The sequence below is a fragment of the Podarcis raffonei genome, chromosome 12 (assembly GCF_027172205.1).
Source record: "Podarcis raffonei isolate rPodRaf1 chromosome 12, rPodRaf1.pri, whole genome shotgun sequence".
NCBI classification, from domain to species: Eukaryota; Metazoa; Chordata; class Lepidosauria; order Squamata; family Lacertidae; genus Podarcis; species Podarcis raffonei.
Window position 1 is genome coordinate 26,963,757 of NC_070613.1, and position 20,495 is coordinate 26,984,251.

General features: G+C 39.8%; 1 protein-coding gene across 6 annotated transcripts in view; it reads left to right on the top strand.

The window, feature by feature from the left end:
* ANKIB1 (ankyrin repeat and IBR domain containing 1) overlaps window positions 1-18,494 on the top strand; it is a 51,773-nt gene extending 33,279 nt beyond the window's left edge. For 3 of the 6 annotated variants that reach the window (XM_053359285.1, XM_053359284.1, XM_053359286.1), the window contains exons 12-20: window positions 257-391; window positions 2,273-2,359; window positions 2,452-2,518; window positions 3,711-3,856; window positions 9,502-9,680; window positions 10,354-10,405; window positions 14,043-14,154; window positions 14,394-14,527; window positions 14,934-18,494. In XM_053359285.1, the coding sequence (XP_053215260.1) occupies window positions 257-391; window positions 2,273-2,359; window positions 2,452-2,518; window positions 3,711-3,856; window positions 9,502-9,680; window positions 10,354-10,405; window positions 14,043-14,154; window positions 14,394-14,527; window positions 14,934-15,683 (1,662 nt within the window). In that variant the 3' untranslated portion in view covers window positions 15,684-18,494. The remainder of the gene's footprint in view (window positions 1-256; window positions 392-2,272; window positions 2,360-2,451; window positions 2,519-3,710; window positions 3,857-9,501; window positions 9,681-10,353; window positions 10,406-14,042; window positions 14,155-14,393; window positions 14,528-14,933) is intronic. The other 3 variants (XM_053359288.1, XM_053359289.1, XM_053359290.1) reach the window with 2 other exon arrangements.
* The last annotated feature ends 2,001 nt before the right edge of the window (window positions 18,495-20,495 follow it).

The window sequence follows — 20,495 nt, forward strand, 5'->3', positions numbered from 1 at the left end:
GGGTTGCATTGAGATAATCCTCTGAATCATGTTCCACTTAGGGTCAAGCTAGACATGGAGTTTTAATTGTGTGAATGCAGTTAACGCACACATTTTTTGTTCTGTAAATAGCAGACATGGAGAAACCAATTCCAATAGACCCTTTGAATAACTGTGATGAAAAAACAAATTGCTGTTGTTTTTAACATTCTAGGTCTCCTTTCAAATCTTTTAACAGAATTGGTTTAAGAAATTAGCTCTCTTTTTCCTTTTCAAGTGTAAATATGACTTCTGTTGGATTTGCCTTGAAGAATGGAAGAAGCATAGTTCTTCCACTGGAGGTTATTACAGATGTACTCGCTATGAAGTCATTCAACATGTAGAGGAACAGTCCAAGGAAATGACAGCAGAGGTAAGAAGCTAACAAATACTGAGGAGGTACAGAAGGGTAATTATCTTTGCCTTTCTTCTTAAGCTTTTTAATTTGTGCAATTCATTTGATTTTTAAACTTCAGGTATTTCACTACTAACCAGAGTAGGGTCCAAAAATATGTTTACCTTGGCTGTCACACCTCCCTCTTCTAGCATTCATTTCTCATCTCCAACTTCACACTGTGCTTCAGAAAGACTTGGAAGCACAGCATAAAGTTGGACATAATCTCCACTTCTCCCCTGAGCCTGAAATTTGCACAAGAGGCAGAGGGTGTCATTTACTCTGTGCTTTGGAGACAATGCAATCCTGTGCATGCTTATTTAGAAAATGGTAAATCGCATTGTGTTCACTGGAGCTTGCTGCCAGAAACATATACAGTGGTACCTTGGTTCTCAAACTTAATCCATTCCGAAAGTCTGTTCCAAAACTAAGGTGCGCTTTTTCCATAGAAAGTAATGTAAAATGGATTAATCCGTTCCAGACTTTTAAAAACAATCCCTAAAACAGCAATTTAACACGAGACCATTGATCCATAAAATGAAAGCAATAAACAATGTACTGCAGTCACACAATCAATCAATCAATCAATCAATCAATCAATCAGTAGCTGAACTGGGTTCCACACAGTCACAAAAGCAAAACGAAAAAGCTACAAAAACGCAAAATAAATAGCAAAAAACGACATACCTCAGCGTAACACTCAAAACGGAAGTGTGGCACTCAAAAAGGAAGCATAACACTCAAAACGGAGCACGTTCAGCTTCTGAAAAAAGTTCGCAAACCAGAACACTTACTTCCAGGTTTGTAGTTTTTGGGTTCCAAGTTGTTTGAGTACCAAGGTATTTGAGAACCAAGGTTCCACTGTACATAGGATTGGTACCTGTTTTCTAAAGTACAGCACAAGGTCCTATCAACCATCAATGGTTTCGTTATATAGTAAAATTCATGTTAAATTACTGTTTTAGGGGTTGTTTTTAAAAGTCTGGAACGGATTAAACCATTTTGCATTACTTTCTATGGGAAAGCACACTTTGGTTTTGGAACGCTTTGGTTTTGGAATGGACTTCCGGAATGGGTTAAGTTTGAGAACCAAGGTACCACTGTACAGGAAATGCCTAAGAAGCTTCCTAAAGTTTGGAACCCTTTGGGGTTTGTTTTTTAAATGTTTAGGTCTGCTTCACACTTTCTGGCTCCCATCCCATTATGGCCTTGGTAGCATAAGGATTTGTAGTTCAACATGCAAAGCCAGCAAATATATCTACCATTGCCTCGCTACAGAGCTGCGTACATGGCCACTGCAATTTCCCTGGTTAGGGAACCATCTTTTAGAGCCACTGTGATGCATACGGCAGTGGTCCTTTATACAACTCCCACGTGGAGCCACCAGTGTATGTACTTGATGCCCCTGTACAGGTGTGACCTAGCTGCAAGGCTGCTGGTAGCTCAACAGGCTTCCAAGAGCTTGATGTACTTCAAGAAAGCAGCATCTTCACCTCACCAATACCTTGCATGCCCCTGCTGTGAAACTTCTGAGGGCTGCCTTAGAAAGGCAGAAGGAGGGGTGCACAAGGAAAATGTTACCCACCAAAGGATACAACGTAAGGCAGAAAAGAAACTGGCTTAGGAGTTTGACTTAATAACGCCAAAGTGCAGTTTGACTTGTGAGATGTGTTAAGTATATTTCCAGCTGGCTGATTTGTTCATACAGTATGCATCACTATGCGGCTTGTGAATAAAGCTCTATTATTCACATTTTAAATGGTTGATTGCCCATTTCCCTTTGCTCATAAATGTTACATTAAGATAAAACTAGCAAGTCGTTAATTTTTTTTATCTTTCTTTCCCGTAATTATTTTCTAGGCTGAAAAGAAACACAAACGATTTCAAGAACTTGATAGATTTATGCACTATTACACAAGGTTTAAGAACCATGAGCTCAGTTACCAAGTACGGTTGGAAATAGTTCTATAAAATTATTTTCCAGCTTTATTAGTTCAAAACAGTGTTTTTCACTTTTTAAAATTTTATCTTACTTTTAGTTAGAACAGCGCCTTCTAAAAACAGCCAAAGAAAAGATGGAACAACTGAGTAGAGCTCTTAGTGGACGTAAGTGTGCTGAGTTTATGTGATACATTCGGGTGCTCAGAATAATGTGTGTACACCAAAGCCTTTCAAAATCCAATTTATTTCTGACCACTGCTTTTGTCCTTATCAAACTGAGCATTTGTGTGGCTTGATTTACTTTGATTAATGGGTGAACAAACAATACATTGCAGTATATGACATGTGCTTTATGTCTTCTAATCTAAATAAAGATATATTTTCTGCAATACCAGCTAGTATCTTCCCCAATCTACTTGTCATGCTGTTCCTCTCTGATACCAATCTGTTGCTTCCTTTTCTTCATTTATCTGTGCTGATGCTGAAAAGCAACAAGAAACTTTAGTTTCATGTAGGATCTCTTCTCTTGGGGAGTTAGTTCCTACCCAGCTTTTCCGTGCTTGGCTATTCAGATCTGTCTCTTCTCTTGCACACGTTCTGATTTTAGTAGATGGTGTTCTATATGACATGGTTTTTCTCCTGTGAGTATAAGATGTCCTCACATGGGACTGCAACTGCCCCTAGCAACTGAAGGCAGGAACACAGACGCTTCAGAGAACTTTCTGCATCTTACCCAGGGATCAGCAACCTTTTTCAGCTGTGGGCTGGTCCACCGTCCCTCAGACCATGTGGTGGGCCAGACTATATTTTTTTTTTGGGGGGGGGAATGAACGAATTCCTATGCTCCACAAATAACCCAGAGATGCATTTTAAGTAAAAGGACACATTCTACTCATGTAAAAACACGCTGATTCCTGGACCGTCCTTGAGCCAGATTGAGAAGGCGATTGGGCCGCATCCGGCCCCCAGGCCTTAGGTTGCCTACCCCTGATCTTACTCGATCTGAAGCCCTAAGTTCCTTCCTGCATTTGCTTGAAGTGGTCTTTAGAGTGCACTGTCCATCTTCTCTGTGTGCTCATGCTTGTATTTTGTAATTTCAGTGGGACTTCAATGTGAATTTCTTTTAATTTGGACTAATGTGACTATGCCATCTTGTGAATGCAGAAATCTGAATGCAGTCAAACAATGGACATAGAGCTTTTTCTCTTGAAAGCTAGATTAGGATTTGAAAAACAATTTTGATTTTGCACAAAACATTATACTCTGTTTAGAATAAGTTCTGCTGTTGCTGAAATAGTCATCACATCAGCAAATGGGAAACAAAATACTCTTTGCAATGCCTGGATTTCTCTTGCAGCTGAAGGAGGTTGTCCAGATACCACATTCATTGAAGATGCAGTACAAGAACTCCTCAAAACTCGTCGCATCCTGAAGTGTTCTTACCCATATGGATTCTTTCTAGAGCCAAAAAGCACAAAAAAAGAAATATTCGAACTTATGCAGGTAAAGGAGGCCCTTGTGTTAGTGGCTTCTGTGATTAATTTTTTACAGCTGACTAGTTGTATATATTGAATTGATATTTTCTAGTAATTCTTACTTGCTTCCCAGTAACTTCCTCTAGATTTGCATTTTTAAGAGCACAACTCAAAAGATTAAGCAGATATGTACTGTATCCTATTGGCTTCAATGAAGAAGTGTTAGGGTGAAATACTATGCATACTTACCTGGGAGTAAGTTTTATTGAACTTACTTGGGTTTCTTTTTGAGTGGGTATGTATAGGATTGTACTATTAATTCTCCCATGGAAATCAAGGATCCTTAAAAGTGCCTTTAGAGTGTCATATTGTTGTTTTCCATTTTAGAAGTCGTAAGACTGTGTACCAATGAACAACAAAACATTTGGTCTTAGTGTAATGTGTGCTAAAAATGTCCTGCTCTAATTCCTCTCATTCTTCTGAGCAAAGATGGCATAGATAGGATGTCTGGCAGGCATTAAAATTTTATGGAGCCCTTCTGGAAGTCCAACTCCCCCCCCCTTCTCTCTCTCTCTCTCTCTCTCTCTCTCTCTCTCTCTCTCTCTCTGTGTGTGTGTGTGTGTGTGTATGATCATGATCTTACCACTCTGGGAAGAAAGCCAGAGATCCATTCTGACTTGTTGGCTTAGGGCACCTAGAGCAGATGCTGCAAAACTCAAAAGCTTCTTCCCAATTTACTTTCAGATTTGCTCCACTTGATAAGGAGCTACTTCAGTGATCTTTTCCCCAAAAAACAACCCACTTTAGTGTATTTTCAGGGTGGTGACCAGGGCAGCCTTCTCCTTTACAAAGCTCTTAAAAATTGAGGCTCCCTTTGGGCAGTGTACATTACTGCAGTTGCGTACTCTGTGAATGCAGCTGTCACTTGAGGTCCACTTAGTGGTTGAAGGCAAAATTGCTGCTCAAAAGAGAAGGGCCCTTCACAGGGGCCAGCCACCTTTGGAATCCTGTTTTTTATTTTGCCTTCACCAAATTGCTTCCCGTTCTACCCTTTGCCACTCTGTATTTGGTTCAGGCTTTTAGTTTAGCTCTTATTAATAATTTCTTTGTGTGCCTGTCCTGTTCAAAAATAGTTTTACATTCCCGCCCCCTACACTCTCCCAGCCTCAGCTGCAGAGGGAAAAACTACTTTTTCTCCTTGCCCTCATGATAGGGCAGAACTACTTCAAAGCATCCCAGTCTACCCAAGCGGGACCCTGTCGTCTCTGATCTTATTCTGGATGAGGATGAACAGAGAGGGGAATGTGAGGTGGAGGAACCTGACTATTATAATCTCTTTCAGTACTTTCACTATCTGCTCCTCCTGTGTAAATTGGTGGTGGCTCTGGATCTGATGCCCACCCCTTCAACTTCCAGGGCAGCTGCTTTATGTCTGAACTTTTTGCCCAAGACCAGAGTGGTAAAATTAACTGTGTTAATTAACACTGTAACTGAGTTGGATACACAAAGGCATGTGGCCAATGCCAACAAGTATGATGTGTCGAAGCCTTCAATCATGGCTTGGGCTGCCTGAGTCTGCTTTCTGCATTCATAGTACAGTTTGCCTGAGCTTTTTAGTCATTACTGTTATTTTTTATTTAGAAGTTGGTATTATTGCTTGTTAGTTAGTGTTGGCTGTCACTCTCCTCTGTTCTGTTTCTACTTCCTTGGCTTGTCATAATAGAAAAGTGAAGGAGTTTTGAAGATTCTCTTTTGAGAAGTAATTCTGCCTTTGACCACTAGGTGGTGGTCAAGTCCCACTTGGGGTCACCTCTCTGCATGCATAGAAATCCTGTTTCCAGGCAAGAACCCAAATGGTCTTTTCTGCCACCCTGTTAGAGTTAGCCACCTGTATGCAATTCTCTCCCAAAATTGGTTCAGCTTAGGCAAGTCCCACTGTTTCCTGGCTTACTCCTGCAGGCCAGCCAGAGAACAGAACATTGGGCATTTACCATTAATGTTCCTTCCAGGGGTTATACAGGAGGAAGCCAGTTCCATCACTGACTCAGGTAGGTGAGTGGGTCATCTTTCATTCAGTTAAAACTCACCAGTCCTTACATCCTTGTATTCCAGCCATGTTCCCTAAGGAGGGAATTTTATTTTTCTTCAGACTTTTTCTTTCAGGCTGAACATGTTATGCTCCAAGTCCAGCTTGGTTATGAGCAGAACTAGGGTAGAGCCTCAGGAATCAGAATAACCAAAACTATGCAATGTGATCCACCCTGTGTTGTTGTTGTTGTTGTTGTTGTTGTTGTTGTTGTTGTTGTTTAGTCGTTTAGTCGTTTAGTCGTGTCCGACTCTTCGTGACCCCATGGACCAGAGCACGCCAGGCACTCCTGTCTTCCACTGCCTCCCGCAGTTTGGTCAGACTCATGTTTGTAGCTTCGAAGACACTATCCAACCATCTCATCCTCTGTCGTCCCCTTCTCCTTGTGCCCTCCATCTTTCCCAGCATCAGTGTCTTCTCCAGGGAGTCTTCTCTTCTCATGAGGTGGCCAAAGTACTGGAGCCTCAGCTTCACGATCTGTCCTTCCAGTGAGCACTCAGGGATGATTTCCTGAAGAATGGATGTGTTTGATCTTCTTGCAGTCCATGGGACTCTCAAGAGTCTCCTCCAGCACCATAATTCAAAAGCATCAATTCTTTGGCGATCAGCCTTCTTTATGGTCCAGCTCTCACTTCCATACATCACTACTGGGAAAACCATAGCTTTTACTATACGGACCTTTGTTGGCAAGGTGATGTCTCTACTTTTTAAGATGCTGTCTAGGTTTGTCATTGCTTTCCTCCCAAGAAGCAGACGTCTCTTAATTTCGTGGCTGCTGTCACCATCTGCAGTGATCATGGAGCCCAAGAAAGTAAAATCTCTCACTGCCTCCATTTCTTCCCCTTCTATTTGCCAGGAGGTGATGGGACCAGTGGCCATGATCTTCGTTTTTTTGATGTTGAGCTTCAGACCATATTTTGCGCTCTCCTCTTTCACCCTCAATAAAAGGTTCTTTAATTCCTCCTCACTTTCTGCCATCAAGGTTGTGTCATCTGCATATCTGAGGTTGTTGATATTTCTTCCAGCAATCTTAATTCCGGCTAGGGATTCATCCAGCCCAGCCTTTCGCATGATGAATTCTGCATATAAGTTAAATAAACAGGGAGACAAAATACAGCCTTGTCGTACTCCTTTCCCAATTTTGAACCAATCCGTTGTTCCATATCCAGTTCTAACTGTAGCTTCTTGTCCCACATAGAGATTTCTCAGGAGACAGATGAGGTGATCAGGCACTCCCATTTCTTTAAGAACTTGCCATAGTTTGCTGTGGTCGACACAGTCAAAGGCTTTTGCATAGTCAATGAAGCAGAAGTAGATGTCTTTCTGGAACTCTCTAGCTTTCTCCATAATCCAGCGCATGTTTGCAATTTGGTCTCTGGTTCCTCTGCCTCTTCGAAATCCAGCTTGCACTTCTGGGAGTTCTCGGTCCACATACTGCTTGAGCCTTCCTTGTAGAATTTTAAGCATAACCTTGCTAGCATGTGAAATGAGTGCAATTGTGCGGTAGTTGGAGCATTCTTTAGCACTGCCCTTCTTTGGGATTGGGATGTAGACTGATTTTCTCCAGTCCTCTGGCCACTGCTGAGTTTTCCAAACTTGCTGGCATATTGAGTGTAGCACCTTAACAGCATCATCTTTTAAAATTTTAAATAGTTCAGCTGGAATACCATCACTTCCACTGGCCTTGTTATTTGCAGTGCTTTCTAAGGCCCATTTGACTTCACTTTCCAGGATGTCTGGCTCAAGGTCAGCAACCACACTACCTGGGGTGTACGAGACATCCATATCTTTCTGGTATAATTCCTCTGTGTATTCTTGCCACCTCTTCTTGATGTCTTCTGCTTCTGTTAGGTCCTTACCACTTTTGTCCTTTATTATAGTAATCTTTGAACGAAATGTTCCTTTCATATCTCCAATTTTCTTGAACAGATCTCTGGTTCTTCCCATTCAGTTGTTTTCCTCTATTTCTTTGCATTGTTCGTTTAAGAAGGCCTTCTTGTCTCTCCTTGCTATTTTTTGGAAATCTGCATTCAATTTCCTGTATCTTTCTATATCTCCCTCGCATTTTGCTTGCCTTCTTTCCCCCGCTATTTGTAAGGCCTCATTGGACAGCCACTTTGATTTCTTGCATTTCCTTTTCATTGGGATGGTTTTTGTTGCTGCCTCCTGTATAATGTTGCGAGCCTCCATCCATAGTTCTTCAGGCACTCTGTCCAGCAAATCTAAAACCTTAAACCTGTTCCTCACTTCCACTGTGTATTCATAAGGGATTTGATTTAGATTGTATCTTACCAGCCCAGTGGTTTTTCCTACTTTCTTCAGTTTAAGCTTGAATTTTGCTATAAGAAGCTGATGATCTGAGCCACAATCAGCTCCAGGTCTTGTTTTTGCTGACTGTATAGAGCTTCTCCATCTTTGGCTGCAGAGAATATAATCAATCTGATTTCGATGCTGCCCATCTGGTGATGTCCACGTGTAGAGTCATCTCTTGTGTTGTTGGAAAAGCGTGTTTGTGATGACCAGCTTGTTCTCTTGACAGAACTCTATTAGCCTTTGCCCTGCTTCGTTTTGATCTCCAAGGCCAAACTTGCCAGTTGTTCCTTTTATCTCTTGACTCCCTACTTTAGCATTCCAATCCCCTATAATGAGAAGAACATCCTTCTTTGGTGTCACTTCTATAAGGTCTTGTAAGTCTTCATAGAATTGGTCAATTTCAGTTTCTTCAGCACCAGTAGTTGGTGCATAAACTTGGATTACTGTTATGTTAAAAGGTCTGCCTTGGATTCGTATCGAGATCATTCTATCATTTTTGAGATTGCATCCCAGTACAGCTTTTGCCACTCTTTTGTTGACTATGATGGCCACTCCATTTCTTTTGCGGGTTTCTTGCCCACAGTAGTAGATATGATGGTCATCCGAACTGAATTCGCCCATTCCCGTCCATTTTAGTTCACTGATGCCCAGGATGTCAATATTTATTCTTGCCATCTCATTTTTGACCACATCCAACTTACCCAGATTCATGGTTCTTACATTCCAGGTTCCTATGCAATATTTTTCTTTACAGCATTGGACTTTCCTTTCGCTTCCAGGCATATCCGCAACTGAGCGTCCTTTTGGCTTTGGCCCAGCCGCTTCATCAGCTCTGGATCTACTTGTACTTGTCCTCCGCTCTTCCCCAGTAGCATGTTGGACGCCTTCCGACCTGAGGGGCTCATCTTCCAGCGTCATAACTTTTATATGCCTGTTGTCTTTGTCCATGGAGTTTTCTTGGCAGGGATACTGGAGTGGCTTGCCGGTTCCTCCTCCAGGTGGATCACGTTTGGTCAAAACTCTCCACTATGACCTGTTCATCTTGGGTGCCCTGCTCGGCATAGTTCGTAGCTTCTCTGAGTTCTTCAAGCCCCTTCGCCACGGCAAGGCAGTGATGCATGAAGGGGGATCCACCCTGTACTAGGCACAATTAACCCACTTTTCCCTGGTTTGTTCTTTCTTGTCCCCATGGAAATAACATGCACAGCAAGTATCCAGAGTTATGGTTTCTTGTCCTGTAAAGAATTTACATGAGTATTTATTTTCTGATATAGACAGATCTTGAGATGGTCACTGAGGATCTTGCTCAGAAAGTGAACAGGCCTTACCTTCGTACTCCGCGTCATAAAATTATCCGTGCAGCCTGCCTTGTACAGCAGAAGAGGCAAGAGTTCTTGGCCTCTGTGGCCCGAGGAGTTGCTCCTGCAGATTCCCCAGAAGCTCCAAGGCGCAGGTAACCTAATAATAACAAAGATCTGTATGGCCAAAGATCGGCTTGGTAAGCCTGCCTTGAAAACTCCTCTGCTTAGCCTTCAAGTTGTAGTGCAGGTAGTCCTGGTAGGTTTGCTTTGCGGAATTCATTTTTAAAAATCTATTATTGATGCTTCACCACTTCCCACCTAACAGTTTTAAAGGGGCAGCGGTGGGGGTGTGGTGGGGACACAGACATGTGCTTGTGGCCAGAATTGTAACAAGGGAAAGATTTATACATCTGCTAGCTGGACTGAGGTGTGTATGTGCAGTGCTGCTCCTCTGAAATAAAATGCAGGAATAACTTTTTTAAAACACCTCAGCTTACTCTTGTAAGCTTCTGGCTGGCAAAAGTTTTTTTCTTGACTGCTGAACTTTTTACATGGATATAGTAGCATTGTCGGTAACAAGGACTAGCAAGTTCCCCATGGCGTTTGAGAAAGGATGCTCCAGCTGCACTGCACAAAAGGAGGTGGTTTTGAGGGAAGGACACAAATGTTAACACCATTGCCCTTGAAGTAAAATTCCAGAAAGGTTGCACAGGACAGCCCTTGAAGCTGATCAAATGAACACATTCATTTTTGTACTCATTTTGTTGGAGGGGGGTGTTCACAATTTATTCTAGTCTTCTTTAACAAATTCTGTTTAATTTATAGCTTTGCTGGTGGAACATGGGATTGGGAATATTTAGGATTTGCATCCCCCGAGGTAATTTTTTGTCACTTTTAATTAAAATGTGTATTATTATGGAAATTAAGATGGAATTTCACTTTGCATGATTAGCTTCCTGATGTTGTTGCAAACTGCATCAAGGTTTACAAGGTCTGGATGAGCTTTCTATTTTTGCTGCTTTACAATAGAAGGAAATATATTTAATTTTATATCTCATGGTAGATATACAAGGTGGCTTACAACATGGCACCCTAATCCTCTAGCTCTGCTTCAGCTGTGTCCCAGCAAACAGTGTGACAACTGTCTCAGCTAAAGTAGCATTCTATCTACGCCTGTTTGATATGGGAGAGGCATCTTGCTCCATGCTCCTGGTATGCCCCACAGAGGACCTTAAGGTCCATGAACATAGTTTAGAGGTCCCAGGCCCTAAGGAAGTTAGATTATTCTCCACCAGGGCCAGGGCCTTCAGTGATGGCTCCAACCTGGTGGAATGCTGTGTCATGAGAGCAGGGCCCTGCAGGATTTAACCACCTTCCGCAGGGCCTGTAAGACAGAGCTATTCCGCCTGGCTTTCAACTTGAACTTAGCCTGATCTTTTATTCCCCTTCCTTCCCCCCTTCCCTTTTTTATGAAGATCATCCGCTCTGGGATCCCACAGCTAATTCTCCCCTGGTCTCCCTGCTGGCCCAAATAGGTCTAATTTAGCCTGCTAGCCCACGTGATCATCTAATGTTTATTGGATGGATTTCCCCCCTAAATTGATTTTTCAATTCTGAATTTATCGTTATTCACGTTTTATACCATATTTTATGCTATTTTTGTTGCATCAATTAAGTGTTTTAAATTTGTTGTTAGCCGCCCTGAGCCCGGTTTTTGAACCGGGAAGGGTGGGGTATAAATAAAATAATAATAATAATAATAATAATTATTATTATTATTATTATTATTCCTAAGGGAAGGTCCTACACTCCTCCTCCTCATTGCCAAGGGACTAAACCATGAATAAAGTTTCTATGGGCCTAGAGGATCCATGCCAGTTCTGTAACACGAAATACCTTTCTGTTCCTCATTCAGTGGCTCTTTAATCAAGGCCAGCGATCAGTAAAGATCTATATTAGTCTGGTGCTGGCACACTGTTTTTAATTTCCCTCCCTTTTTCATTCCTCCCACCTGTATGTATTTAAGCATTTTCCATTTCAGGGAAATGCAAATGTATGTGAGTGCAGGCTTGTACTTGTAGTGAGACACAGGCATCTAACCAGAGATGTATATCTCTTTAGTTTAAACTTTATACAAAATTTGTCATCAGCTGCAAAACACGCCGGGAAGAAATAAGTATACTACTTAAAACCACACCAGATTGATCTGAATAGGTTAATTTTACATTTTGTTCCTTTTGCAACCTCTGTTCCTGCCTCAAGTATGAAAATCCCTGAGTTAGATAGGTTTTCTACACCTAGTGTGTGATGTTTGGGTTTTTTTGTAAGATCCACACATTTCTGCATATTTCCTTTTCTATTGTTGCTGAACAGCAGTATGCTTGTAAGAATATAGCTTGCTTCTTATAGGCAAATGAACTTGCTTGCTTTTCCCAGTTCTTCCTATAATACTTGGTTCCCAATAATAATTATAAAAATGACCCCTAAAAATCCTAGCCCCATTGAATTCAATAGGATTCTTTTTTATCAAATATGTCTTTATTTCATTTTGTTACATAAGTAGAGAAAGCAGATACAAACCTGAAAAAGGACAAATAGAACAAGAAAAATTATAAAAGGAATAACACAATAAAAGAGAAAATTAAATGATGCAGTGGAGCTACAAATACCTAGCACCCACACACCTTATTGGAGAAAACACCTGCAAACTAAAATTGTAAAATGTCATACAAGTATTATATGAGATATACCAAGAATCATGGGCAATCGCTGTCCTGTCCTGTCTCAAAAAATGTAGTTTGGAAAGTCTTTTCCACAGTAACAGTACACCGAGGTGACATTCTTGCTGAGGTTTCTAGTGAACATTGGAAAACGCTCTCTTGCTTTATTTGGCATTAAAAACTCTAACATGTTGTGCTTAGCTTCAATCTCATCTGCCAGTCTGTTGTTCATTCAAAAAAAATGTAGCAATGCTTTTATCCCAAACAACCATGCCCTCAGTAAATAAAACTCAGTCTGTTTCTTGTTAATGCCTGTTGGTTTTCAACAAGAATCTCCCAGTTCTGCAAAGAGGAACTTAGTTCAGCAAGCCACACAAGACAAACTGTTTTTTAATATTACAGGGGGGGACATGGCAGGAAAGCATGCTTAAATAAAGTTATACATTCTGTTTAGCCATGATTCTTAACAATTGATTTTCTTGGATAATTTAATGAAACATATTTCAGCAAAGTGTGATTCTTGATAGATGCTTTGCAGATACTTTGAGCAGCTGTGAGAAAGCTACATGTTGATAGAGAAAAGTAAATCTTTGAATTGGTGCAAGGTTATACTCTTGGAATTCTTTTTGAAAATAAATTCACCAGGCACAGGATTATTGCATATTAGACTACTTTACTGTGCAAAAATTAGCTAAAGTAAATAGACTTGGCCTTCTTTTTTTAAGGCAATGTTTTGGCTGATGTATAAAACTCATATATCAGTGTTGAAACTGTATGCAAATAGCTTTTTAGAATTACTGAAGACCTAACAGTTCAGCCCCACAGAAGTTAAGTCCTACTGAATTCAGAAGGGCTTACTTTCAGGTAAATGGGGATAGACTTGCAGCCTAAATATACTAACATTTAAGTCCATTGCTGCATTAATCCTAGTTACGCAGTCATTCATTCATTTATTTATTTATTTATTTATTTATTTTAAAAATCAGGTTCAAGACTTGGCTTTAAAATTAGCCTTGATTGCTCCATTCCTGAAGCTTGCGAGAAACTTCCTTTTTTGTTTTCCTATTACAAAGTTGTAGTATTTGATATCTGAAAGCACTGATATTGCCACAAACCTTTTTGCCCATAACGGAAACAATTTTTTATTTATCCAGCTTGCTATATCAAAGCAGTGATAACCAATAGAGAACATGAGCATCTGATTAACACATAATTCCCTGTACTGTACTTTTTACTGTACTTTATTGATAAGCACCCTTTTCCATTACCTAAATCTTGTTTTCTATACTAACCTCTTATACCCACGCCTAACTTTATAAAACACCCTAAGTGCATCCTTAACATTTTAAGCATTGCTGAAATGGATGCAGATAAGCCAGTGTTTTTGCCTGAGGATGAGCCATGTGGTATTATAATGTTAGGCAATTGTAAAATTCATCAATATAATACACAAACTTTTGGGGGAAAGCAATTAAACAGTAAGTATAAAAATGCATAATTAAATATTTTATACAAGATAAATATGCCTTGGTATTCTTGCAGTAAGATTTGCAAGCAGTTCAGCAGCAGCTTTATATAGTCTTGTTAGTTTAATTTAGTAGTTTGTGTAATCTGTCCAATTTTTCTTTTGAAAAAGCTTGCATGGTGTAAGCTGCTATTTACTTTTATGAAAACAAGTGATTTTATAATGCATAAAATCACAGGCACTCTTTTTTTTCTTTAAATGTGCTGTTTGTTATGCCCAAAACTATTATTGCATGCTCCCCTGTATTTTGTAACGTTTGGTTTATGCAGGAATATGCTGAATTTCAGTATCGGAGGAGGCACAGACAGCGTCGACGTGGAGACATGCACAGCCTGCTTAGTAATGCTCCAGATCCCGATGACCCCAGTGAAAGCACATTAGGTGAGACTTGTATAGAAGGTCTCTTTACTTTTTTGCTAGCGATATTCCTTCTTTTTAAAGAGGAATTCTGTATAATTATAGATTGTAGTTTATTTTCAGTGAAGCAATTTGTTAGTGTTTGATTAGCAAGCCTTAAATGCCAAAATAAATCATGTGTAGCCTAACTGAATGTGGTTTGGAGTATCTGGTGACGAGGTTTCTCAGTAAAATTAAGGGATAAACTTTCTTTTCTTGAACAGATACTCAAGAACCAGGTAGTAACAGAAGACATGGTAATTCCATGGTGAGTTCAGCTTCCATGAGTATTCTTCACAGCTCTTCTCTTCATGACTATACTCCTGTTAGTCACTCTGAAAACCAAGATTCTCTGCAGGTATATTCCTTTGTGCCTTTCCCTTTTCTTTTCTTTCCTTTCCTTTCCTTTCCTGTATCTGTATCTTGCATTGCCTCTGCTTTTAGTTAGCTAATTTGTCAGCTAACTCTGGTTGTCAATAATTTGAACACCTAAGCTTCTAAACAGGTTTAATTAGAAGTACCATGAATTTATATGGGACTTGTGTCTCAGTTAGCATCTTTTGGACATTAGTTTCACACCAAAAATATTAGCTTAAATTAAGTATTATGAAATTGTATTCTCTTGAATGCATAAATTTAATTTCTTCTTGGAAATTGGAAGCAATTTAGGGGGGAAACGCTGCTCTAAGTATATGATTGTAGGTGTGTATATAGATATAAATATATTGCATTTATTCTGAAAATTATTCTAATCTCTCTCTTAGGCTTTAAGCTCCTTGGATGAAGATGACCCAAACATTCTGCTTGCTATTCAGTTATCATTGCAAGAATCTGGTTTAGTTATTGATGAAACCAGAGACTTTCTAACCAATGAAGCTTCCTTAGGAGCAATAGGTACTTCATTGCCTACAAGGCTGGACTCTGGTCCCATAAGTATAGATAATCCACGAGCTGCTCTAAGTAGCTCTGAACTTCTAGAACTTGGTGATAGTCTGATGAAACTAAGTGCAGACAGTGATCCATTTTCAACTGACCATCTTAGTTCTCACACCTTCAGTGATGCAAGAAGTGGCCTGTATTCAACATCTAGTGAAGCTGATTCAAGTAGCCAAGATCCTAATATAAATGAAAATCTCCTTGGGAACATTATGGCCTGGTTCCATGACATGAATCCTCAAAGTATTGCACTCATTCCTTCAGCAAGTACGGAAACAGATGATGATTCACAGCAACCCAGTACTGAAGAGGGGTCATTGGAGCAACCACATGTTCCTGATGCAAGACAGGACCCTCTGGAGGAGCATGCACTTTTTGAGGATTCGCTCAAAAATGAAGGTAGAAGCACCCAGACAGAAGAGAGTGGTGCTGTTGGGAATGTTATTACAGGAGAAGCAGTACCACCAAGTGGGGACTCAGCTGGGGAGGCAGCTAGCCAAGTGGATGCTTCAGGAGATGTTTCAAGTCAAATATCTCAGAGCTCAACTGAGTGGAATGAACATGTACATTTGGTGTGAACACAAACAAGCCTGAACACAGAAATTGATTATGGAGCCAAAATGGCTAGGCAGTTGCCAGCGGTACACTATGTGGAGTAAGCATTCTGGAGACTTTGGCCCGCATAAGCAGAGCGTGGTTGTTTATCCGTGGTGTGGAGATGGAATATATAGGAATTCCCTTTAAGTTCTTTACGATGGTTATGTGAACCTTTCAGGGAATTTCCATTGCATTTGACAGTGTTCTGTTCACTTTGAAGAGAGAGAAATAGTTTGTACTCCACATTCCTAATACAATGCAGCATCTATTTAGCCTTAGGCTGGTGATCCTTAACTTGAAAGTGTGGATTAAAGGCTCACTGAGTATTTGAATTATTGATTCTATGAAACCATTCTCTCCTCTTTTCCCCTTATTTGAATTGTCTTCTAACAAACCAGTGTTTAGCAGTATTTTTTATACCTTGCTTTTTCATTGCCTTTCCCCAACTAATCTTTAACCTGCAGTGTGAATTGAGGTATACAATACTTCTCTTCAGTGCTGCTTCACAAACCAAGGAGTGGATATTCTTTTCTAATTAAAATTGTTTTTTTTAAATGTCTATTTACAGTACAGATGTGCCAAACTGTAAATAGCAAACAACTTCAACACAAAAAGTATGCAGTATTGCTGTTTTAAAGCGCGCCTATAATTATTAGTGATAGAAGGACCACTTGAAAGAAATGCTTTTCCAAATTTAACTGGCATTTATTGCCATGGTGACTGCATTAACATAAACTGTACCGTAAGTTAATTAAGCCTAATTCTACTGTTAAGAACAGTTATTTTAAATAGTTGATTTAGCAGCAGCTATGCTGTATTGAAAAGACACTTTAATGGAAGTGCAATCATATGCCTTTTGTTTTCATAATTAACAATACATTTTATGCACAGTGCAGTTGCTTTTAATGATAATTATAAAATAAAGAAGTTTGAAATTTCTTGACATTAGAGGCAGTCCCACAATAAATCTTTAATATTACATATTACATGCAACATGTTACCGTGCCTTTGCCTAACTCAAATAGATAGTTGCCACAGTTGAATGAGTAGTTATCTGTTCTGGAGTTACTATGCTATGAAGTGCAAAAGCCTCCATAAAAACCACTCATGGCCTTGCCTTTCCGGTAAATAATGACATAGCGTAAAATTCTTCCCTATACAGGTGTGGTGCTAACACATAGAAGGATCCCCATACAAATCAGCTGAGCCCCATTTCCCCCTCCCAGCATGCATGCCATGGCAGTTCAGGCTGCTCCAGATCTGTGGGTGCTTCATCTATCTCCAGCCAAGCCCTCCTGCTCAATACAGTTCAAGTTGTGCGATCTGACTTCTGCATCTTGAGCCGAGAGAGCCTGAGCGTGGAATAGGGGAAGGGTGCCACCAGGGCGTGCATTCTGAAAGGGAGGGGAGAAACGGGGTTCATTAGAAAAACCCCTCTGTGCAGATCCCTCTATGCAGACACTGTGCCCACATTGGGAAGTATCATACCCTAAATGCTCAAAAGTTTTTATATAAATAATGAAAACACTACTGTGTATTCTTTCAATTGCACAATATTCGTTTGGTGTGTGGTTGCTGTTTAATGTAAAAGGAAGAAAAAAAATTACCTTCCCTAGTGGTGTCCTACTGTGAAGAAAATTCTTGTTGAGATTGGCTTAAAAGCATCAAGACCTCATTGTAAGTTACAGTGATGCAGTTTGTAATTTTAACTAGAAGAAATTGTTTAAATTACTGTTTTGCTTGCATATAATCGAATCCTAGGATAACACAAGGAAAATAGGTGAAATGTTCCATTTTTATGTTTGACGATATGAGAGATCTGCTGATGTCTGATATAAAGGTTTCTCGCTACTGACTGTGTATAGTAAAGTATTATGATGGGAAATAAGGTTGTATGTATATTGATTACTGTGAGTTACAAGAAAAAGTATTTTAACTCTTTCATTTAAAGATTACTGTTGGAATCTTGCAGTCCCTGTGGCTCATAATACTAAATAACTACATATTAATTATTTACTCCAAAATTAAAAAAATAAATCTGTTTCTTCTAGAAGTTTATTTAGAAGGAATAGTTCGCTGCTCTGTTCACTGTATTCTGTAGATCCATTACATTTTCTAGCTTGGCTTCTAACTGCCCTATCCTGAAGGTATTGATGTTGAAACCCTGTTTTCAGCCTTGAGAAACTATTTAAACAGCTGTCTGGTATAAAATCTTCTTAACCAAAAATAGGACTTGAAGATTCTATCCTCATTAATTGGTTTTAAACTGAAATTAATTTGAGACGCACATACAGCATCCTTGAGTTATAATTTCCAAATAGGACGATCCTCACACAGATTTTGTGTATTGTATTAAGATGTCTTGCAAAGCTAAGAGAAGATATGTACAAGTGCTCTCTGTGACGAATAGTGAAGTTTGTGGGTTCTGGTTTTACTGTAATTTGGTTTAGATTGTGCAGTATACACCATTGTTCCTGTGTTGACTTTATTCTGAGCATGAAATTTAGCATATTAAATTTGTATTTTCTTGGTACTTATTTAAATTTAAGACCACCCCAGTAATTGAATTTGCAATTCAGAAAGAAAGTTTGGCAAGCCTATTTTGTAAACCAATTAATTTTGTAATGTAAAAATAATAATCTTGAAAATGCTATTTGCACTTTCATAGTCTATACTTGATACATTCCCACTTTATATACAGTAGGATATTACAACCATGTAGATGTTTGGCCAAATGAATGCTGTTAATAATATGTAAAATTCTTTGATTAAACATTTATTACTTAATCTAATTTCATTTTGTCTCATTAATTTTAATTCTCTTTAACAAATAGTGGATTGGAGCCAAAGAACTGGGAATAGAAAATAAATAACATCTGGTCCTATTCTGCAAGCGTTGTACATTGCTACTAAACCAATCTAATAAAGCAATCAATATGCTTGCACAAGCTCTTGTGGAAGAGCATCTGTTGATTTAGTTTCACTTAAGTACTTTTGGATCCAACCTACTATTACATATTTAAAGTGCCATGTAACATTAAGTAAGTACTGTGTGCAGAGATACTTAAAAAGATAATAATGAACCAAGGTATCTACCTAAGTAGCTGAACTGCATGGAGTTTTAAATAATTGGGTTATTTGATATAGTTAACTTTAAAGCTATGGAAAGGGAAAATTATAGGGTGTGTGTGTGTGTAAAGACAAATAAGTCCAGTACATCAGTAGGTGTATACAGCTCACTAATCTGGTTAGCTTGATTCTGTTGATACAAGGCGAGCGCATGTGGTCATTGCTTAATCAGTTTACATATTGAACAGAAAGTCTGAGTAGACACATCCCTGATCTAGCTAGGAATCAGGGTAGCAAAAATACATAAAGAAATAGCTGCTACATGCACAGTTCTCCAACCTGTTAAAAGTTGAAAAATATAACCAATCAGCTGTTCAGGATGGGAATCAGGACTGGATTTAGTCCTCACTTTTCCCTCATCACCAAACAGTTGGTTAAAGTAGCTAACTGGGCTACAAGTTTGCATTGTTGGATTAGAACTAGCGAGAACAACTGGCCCAATGTGTAGAGCCCTTCTGTTCAAAGCTTCATGTGCTGCATTCTCAAGTGGGCATTAGGGCACCACCAGTGTGAATTGTAGACCTCTACTCTTGAAAATGGGATGCGGATGGCGCTGTGCTCTAAACCGCTGAGCCATGGGCTTGCCAATCAAAAGGTCGGCGGGTCAGATCCCCGCAACGGGGTGAGCTCCCATTGCTCGGTCCCAGCTCCTGCCAACCTAGCAGTTCAAAAGCACCCCAAAAAGTGCAAGTAGATTAACAGGTACCGCTTTGGCGGGAAGGTAAACGGCATTTCTGTGTGCTGCTCTGGTGTCGGTGTTCTGTTGCGCCGGAAACGGCTTAATCACGCTGGCCACATGACCCAGAAAAACTGGCTGCGGAGCAGACAAACGCCAGCTCCCTCGGCCTGTAAAGCGAGATGAGCGCCACAACTCCAGAGTCGTTCGCGACTGGATTTAACTGTCAGGGGTCCCTTTACCTTTTATCCTTGAAAAAGCCAAAGGGGAACTGCCCTCTACAGGAAAAGGATCCCACATCCAAAAAAAGGATGACGTTTTCTGCCTCTTCAAGTGATAACAGTACCCACCTGCTGGTATCCTAGTACCCACTCAGTAACACCCTTCAATGGTACCTTCCATTTCCAGGTTTTCTCTCCGAAACAGCATCCCGTGCCTACAGAGAATACTCATTGGCCTGTTTCAGGTTTTCCCCATTTGGGGTTTCTGGTGGTGTGGTAGAAATATGCTCAATCCCAGCCAGCCATCACAACTCCATTTTCAAGAAGGGGCCCACTCAACATCTCACACCATTACATTATAGGGCTGGTTGTTTTTCTAAAAATATTTTGAGTACCTGCAAATCCTGAGGTTGCCCAGAGTCTGATGGTACATCTCTCGTGCAGTGGTGTTTCAGTTTTGGCTACATAAGTATGAGCATAGGAATAGTCAAATTGGACTTTAATAGGTTCATATTAAATTTTGAAGTTGATCTGTGTCTTTGAGGAGAAGGTCTTTGAATACTTCATACAGAATTTTGATATCCATTTAAAATGTACATGCAAGAAATTTAGTGAATTTATACCCTTAAACAAACATTTACCTATTGCTCACTCTAAAAAAAAATATGTTTGTTTAGCTAGCCAATAGTTTTGCTTCCTCAACATATTTCATGATGCTTTTAAAACAATCCCCCCCCCCCAAAGCAATGCTCTTCAGACTCTTAGGC